Below are 6,867 nucleotides of genomic sequence, written 5' to 3' on the forward strand. Positions count from 1 at the left end.
CAAGTAGTCAGGGGACAGGGATGGAGAGAAATATTTTCATGGTATAAATTTTGAGGGGCTGGCCGGTTAGCTCAGTTGGTCAAGCACCGTGTTATAACACCAAGGTCAGGTGTTCAGATCCCTGTACCAGACACTGCCCCTCCCCCCCAAATATGTATATAAATAAGGAAATAAATGAGTATTTAACTTTTGATATATGAGGATACTTCAAAAAGTTCATGGAAAAATGGAATTAAAAGGTAATATGAATCTTTCCATGAACTTTCTGAAGACCCCTTGTATTTAGCATTTTGACCCACTTGACATTTTTTTGAATTTATTACTTATATATTCAAAATACAATCTGTTTTATTCAAATATTAATTAAATTATAATTTTAAAGTAAAAGCATTAAATGTCTATTGAGAAAGATTTAAAATATTTGCTTAACGTAATAACTACCTCAAATATAAAATAAATAAGTTCAAGAAAATTCACCAAAAACCTTTCTTGGACTTCAGATTTGTTTTAAATATAAAGTGTTACATATACAATGGAAATATCCACAGTCTTATTCTCCTCTCTTCCTCCAGCAACCATGATCGTCTGTATCTTTCTTTTCCCTGCTTTTGTACGTTCAATATGTGGATTTTTACACACACGCACACACGTAGCATCTAGTGTGGTTTTATGTGTTTTTGAGCTTTTCATAAAAGTTATCACACTGTATGGTGTGAAGGTTTAGATTCTGATCTTTTATTAGTAACTTATCTTTTGATTTTTGTTTCTGGGGTCTTTTGTTTTATAGAAGTTTTATCCTCTAATATAGAAAAATCGGTTAGTTTTCTTTAAAAAAAATTTTTTTTATCAAATCAAAATTGATTATAGATATTTTGGGGGTTCAACATTGAGATATGTTGATCAAATCAATATTACTAGCGTATATATTATTACAAATCGTAGTTCTTCTTCTTCTTCTTCTTCTTTTTTTTTTTTAAGATGACCAGTAAGAGGATCTTAACCCTTGACTTGGTGTTATCAGCACCACGCTCTCCCAAGTGAGCCATGGGCCAGCCCTCAAATCATAATTATTCCTTATGCCCCTTGTCCAATCTCTCCCCATCCTGTCTCTCCGTCCTCCCTCCCCCTCTAATTACCCTAGATCTCTTCTCTCCTTCTGAAAGAGTAATGGTTACTCTGTTGATTTGTTGCCTGTATGATCTGTCCAATACTGAGAGGTGTGATCAGGTCCCCCAATATTATCATAGAGCAGATGCTTTTCTGTCACTCTCAAATGGGCTTTGTGGAGAGAGACATCCTCTTCTTTATCTCTGCTGGTGACTGTCCTTGTGTCAATGCACTCCAGTGGTTGGCAGACCATCTGTGTGGTGGTTGTGGCATCTAGCTACTTTCACGGCAGGCATGGTTATTGTGGTGGCTGTGATGGGCCACCCACATGGAGGTGACATTTTTGGCGTACTCCTTGGCACTGGCAGTGTGCCTGTTTGTGGGGAGTGTCTGGTCCCTGACTCCATGCCTCAGGTCCCTGGGCAGGCCCCAAGGCACTGGCACAGTGTGCCTGGTTGTGGGAGGAGTATCCACCTGCCGGCTCCATTCCTCCAGTCCCTGGACAGGCCCTGAGGTGCTGGCGCAGTGTGCCTCCTTGTGGGAAGGGGGGTCGGGTCCCTGGCTCCAGACCTCTGGTCACTGGGTGGGCCCTGAGGCACTGGCACAGTGTGCCTGATTGTGGGAGGGGGTTCCTGTCCCCTTCTCCATGCCTCGGGTCCCTCGGTTAGTTTTCTTTCAACTTTTGCTTTTAGTGCTTGTTTAGGAAATTCTTCCCTTCACTGAAACCATAAAGATCTTCTGTATTTTTTTCTAAAGTTGCACATTTTAGTTTTACATTTAGATATTTAATCCACTTGGAATTTATTTTTATATGTGATATATGATGGGGATCTGAGTTTTTTGTATATTAATAATATCCCAGGAGCATTTATTGAATAGTTCATCCTCCTTCTCCCTGGTTTGTATTGCCACCTGTATATAGGAGTCTAAATCTGGGCTTTGTTAGGTCTCATTGATCTGTTTATCCTTGGACTAATTCTATATGGTTTATTATTCTTATTCTTCTTCTTCTTATTATTTATTTATTTATTTTTTTTTGCGGCTCTCCCATTGGGGAATCTGAACCCTCAACCTTGCTGTTATCAACACCTTGCTTTAACCAACTGAGCTAACCAAACAGACCCTTGTAATGTTTTAATTACCAAAGCTTTATAATAGGTTTGGTACCTGGTAGGGACAAATACCCACTCACTGTACTTCACTTGCAAAATTTTCTCAGGTCTGCTTTGATTCTTACTTTCCATTAGAATTTTTTTTTTTTTTTTTATTACAAAAGATGACCGGTAAGGGGATCTCAACCCTTGGCTTGGTGTTGTCAGCACCACGCTCAGCCAGTGAGCAAACTGGCGATCCCTATATAGGATCTGAACCTGTGGCCTTGGTGTTATCAGCACCACACTCTACCGAGTGAGCCATGGGCCGGCCCTTTCCATTAGAATTTTTTTTTTTTATTTTTTTTTGTCTTTTTTCCGTGTCCAGCAACGGATCGCAACCCTCAGTGTTGNCAATATTATCATAGAGCAGATGCTTTTCTGTCACTCTCAAATGGGCTTTGTGGAGAGAGACATCCTCTTCTTTATCTCTGCTGGTGACTGTCCTTGTGTCAATGCACTCCAGTGGTTGGCAGACCATCTGTGTGGTGGTTGTGGCATCTAGCTACTTTCACGGCAGGCATGGTTATTGTGGTGGCTGTGATGGGCCACCCACATGGAGGTGACATTTTTGGCGTACTCCTTGGCACTGGCAGTGTGCCTGTTTGTGGGGAGTGTCTGGTCCCTGACTCCATGCCTCAGGTCCCTGGGCAGGCCCCAAGGCACTGGCACAGTGTGCCTGGTTGTGGGAGGAGTATCCACCTGCCGGCTCCATTCCTCCAGTCCCTGGACAGGCCCTGAGGTGCTGGCGCAGTGTGCCTCCTTGTGGGAAGGGGGGTCGGGTCCCTGGCTCCAGACCTCTGGTCACTGGGTGGGCCCTGAGGCACTGGCACAGTGTGCCTGATTGTGGGAGGGGGTTCCTGTCCCCTTCTCCATGCCTCGGGTCCCTCGGTTAGTTTTCTTTCAACTTTTGCTTTTAGTGCTTGTTTAGGAAATTCTTCCCTTCACTGAAACCATAAAGATCTTCTGTATTTTTTTCTAAAGTTGCACATTTTAGTTTTACATTTAGATATTTAATCCACTTGGAATTTATTTTTATATGTGATATATGATGGGGATCTGAGTTTTTTGTATATTAATAATATCCCAGGAGCATTTATTGAATAGTTCATCCTCCTTCTCCCTGGTTTGTATTGCCACCTGTATATAGGAGTCTAAATCTGGGCTTTGTTAGGTCTCATTGATCTGTTTATCCTTGGACTAATTCTATATGGTTTATTATTCTTATTCTTCTTCTTCTTATTATTTATTTATTTATTTTTTTTTGCGGCTCTCCCATTGGGGAATCTGAACCCTCAACCTTGCTGTTATCAACACCTTGCTTTAACCAACTGAGCTAACCAAACAGACCCTTGTAATGTTTTAATTACCAAAGCTTTATAATAGGTTTGGTACCTGGTAGGGACAAATACCCACTCACTGTACTTCACTTGCAAAATTTTCTCAGGTCTGCTTTGATTCTTACTTTCCATTAGAATTTTTTTTTTTTTTTTTATTACAAAAGATGACCGGTAAGGGGATCTCAACCCTTGGCTTGGTGTTGTCAGCACCACGCTCAGCCAGTGAGCAAACCGGCCATCCCTATATAGGATCTGAGCCTGTGGCCTTGGTGTTATCAGCACCACACTCTACCGAGTGAGCCATGGGCCGGCCCTTTCCATTAGAATTTTTTTTTTTTTTTTTTATTACAAAAGATGACCGGTAAGGGGATCTCAACCCTTGGCTTGGTGTTGTCAGCACCACGCTCAGCCAGTGAGCAAACCGGCCATCCCTATATAGGATCTGAGCCTGTGGCCTTGGTGTTATCAGCACCACACTCTACCGAGTGAGCCATGGGCCGGCCCTTTCCATTAGAATTTTTTTTTTTTATTTTTTTTTGTCTTTTTTCCGTGTCCAGCAACGGATCGCAACCCTCAGTGTTGCCCCCGTACCGGACCGGGGACCGGCAACGGGATCGCAACCCTCGGTGTTGCTCCCGCGCCTCGCTCAGCCAGTGAGCGGGAACCGGTCTGTATGTGGGATCCGAACCCTCGGGCGGGAGCGCCGCCACGCTTCCCAAGCTGCCGCACTATCCAGTGCGCCACCGGGCCGGCCCCCTTTCCATTAGAATTTTAAGATGAGCTTATCAAGATCCTCTAAAATCCCTTGAGATTTTGATTGGAATTGCATTGAATTTATAGACTAATTAGAGATTAATTGACAGCTTTATAAAGTCAAATATTTCCACCAATGAATCTGGTATACCTCTCGATAGGTCTCTTTATAGTTTCATAATTTGTTTTGTAATTTTATTTGTATTGGAGTTGAGCATATTTTATTGGATTTAGTCTCAGGTACCTTATTTTCTATTATTGTTAAGTGGGTCTTCTTCTTCTACATTTTAATTGGTTATTGCTAGTATATGGGAACATCTGTGATTTTTGAATGTTGAACTTATAAACAGCATCCTTGTTGCACTCTTTACAGTGATTTTAAAAAATATATAGTCTCAGACAAATAACAGTGATTTTTGTCTCTTCCTTCACAAAGGTCAAGGGATCAGATCCCTGTTCCAGCCTGCTGCCAAAAAAACAAAACAAGCAAACAAAAAACATCAAATTGTAAAAAATGGCATAGTGGAGCCAATAGAACCAGGAGAGGAAAATGACATAAAATTTCAAAAAAAGAGTACATTGTAAATGTCTTTACTTTCCAATCCAACTCAGAAACACTGACGTCCACCCTTTTTTTGTCCAGAGAGGCAGCTCAGAAACCTGGTGACCATTGCCACCAAGACTTTCCTCCGGCCCCACAAGTTCAAGATCATGTTACAGAGTATTCGAGAGTTTTACCCAGACCTGACCGTGATTGTGGCTGATGACAGCAATAAGCCTCTGAAAATCGAAGATGACCACGTGGAGTATTACACCATGCCCTTTGGGAAGGTATGTCCCTCCCAGATTAGAGGGACACCTGGGTCCCAGGACAAGAGGGCCCTGAGTCAGGTTCTACCCTGGATGAGCTGCTTCAGTGGTCTTCCCAAGAGTGCAGAGTCCTGGAGTGGGAGGCGTGAGGATGTAGATGTTGGATCTGCATTTCTAACATGTGATCCAACAGCAGAGAAATCCTGTGATTCCACCCAAGCTCTCTCTTTCTCTCTCTCCTTCTCTCTCCCGTCCTCTCTTTTTTCCTCTTTCCCTCTTCCTCTCCCACATATCTTTCTGAAAGGGCAAAGGAGGAAATGGATATTATACATACCAGATGCCCCCTAAACTTGACATCTTCCAGGAGATAGAAGCAAAGTTGCAGAAGTCTGTCAGGCCAAGCGAAAAACGACTTCAGTCCATTCATATAGGCCACAGGGCCATAGAAGGACTTTCTAGCCTCTCTTTGTCTCGGTCTTTGATCCAGATCATTACTGTCCTTTCCAGTATTTCTCCGAGACGTGGACTCCCTTTGACCCAGTGATTTTCAACCTTGGCTATATATTTACCCCATAGATTCTGACTTAATTCGTCTGGGGTGCCCCCGGCTACTGAGAATTTAGAAAGCTCCCCAGGTGATTCTAACATGCAGCCAGGGTGGGCAACCACTGATCTGACCTTGTTCCATCTGCAGGGTTGGTTTGCTGGTAGGAACCTGGCCATATCTCAGGTCACCACCAAATACGTTCTCTGGGTAGACGATGACTTTCTTTTCAACAATAAGACCAAGATTGAGGTGCTGGTGGATGTCCTGGAGAAAACCGAACTGGATGTGGTAAGGGATAGTTGCCAGTTTTACTCCAGGTGCCATCTGTGGAGACAGGGAAGGGAGAGAAGAGAAAGAGGAAATTATATAGGGAAGAAGAGAGGGAGGGAGGAAAGGAAGAGGGGCTGATGTGAGAGATGAATAAGCTGGCCCAGCTCTGGGGCTGAGCATCGCACTGGGAATCAGGACATGCATGAATTCTGCTTCTTACTTCCACACTTACTTTTCTTTGAGCAATGCCATCCCCCCATTCACAATTGTCCAACCTTTAAAATGGTGTGTTTAAGCATCACTTCTAACTCCCTCCCTGGATGGGGTGAGACTGAAGAGAGCAGTGCTCTGGTTCTGTCACACAATATATATTTTTTTAATTAATTAATTAATTTATTTTTTTCCTTTTTGTCTTTTTTTACTGACCGGCAACTGGATCGCAACCCTCAGTGTTGTGCCTGCACCACGCTCAGCCAGTGAGCGGGAACCGGTCTCCACATGGGATCTGAACCCTCGGCGGGAGCACCGCTGCACTCCCAAGCGGTGCACTCTCCAGTGCGCCACTGGGCCGGCCCCACAATATTTTTTAAAACGTAAATGGTACAAAGCTTTAAAAGCATGCATGAAAAAAAATAAAATTAAAAANGGCGGGAGCACCGCTGCACTCCCAAGCGGTGCACTCTCCAGTGCGCCACTGGGCCGGCCCCACAATATTTTTTAAAACGTAAATGGTACAAAGCTTTAAAAGCATGCATGAAAAAAAATAAAATTAAAAATTAAAAATTTTTTTTTTTCCTTTTTGTCTTTTTTCGTGACCGGCAACGGATTGCAACCCTCAGTGTCGTGCCCGTACCGGAACGGGACCGGCAACGGGATCGCAACCCTCGGC

The 6,867-nt window shown here is 43.3% G+C and overlaps 1 protein-coding gene across 3 annotated transcripts in view; it reads left to right on the forward strand.

The window, feature by feature from the left end:
- Positions 1-6,867, forward strand: part of B4GALNT2 (beta-1,4-N-acetyl-galactosaminyl transferase 2) — a 51,125-nt gene that overhangs the window by 39,997 nt on the left and 4,261 nt on the right. For all 3 annotated transcript variants that reach the window (XM_008578373.1, XM_008578372.1, XM_008578374.1), the window contains exons 8-9: positions 4,995-5,182; positions 5,856-5,996. In XM_008578373.1, coding sequence (XP_008576595.1) covers positions 4,995-5,182; positions 5,856-5,996 — 329 coding nt within the window. The remainder of the gene's footprint in view (positions 1-4,994; positions 5,183-5,855; positions 5,997-6,867) is intronic.

Source organism: Galeopterus variegatus, unplaced genomic scaffold (assembly GCF_000696425.1).
Source record: "Galeopterus variegatus unplaced genomic scaffold, G_variegatus-3.0.2 Scaffold1672, whole genome shotgun sequence".
Taxonomy (NCBI): Eukaryota; Metazoa; Chordata; class Mammalia; order Dermoptera; family Cynocephalidae; genus Galeopterus; species Galeopterus variegatus.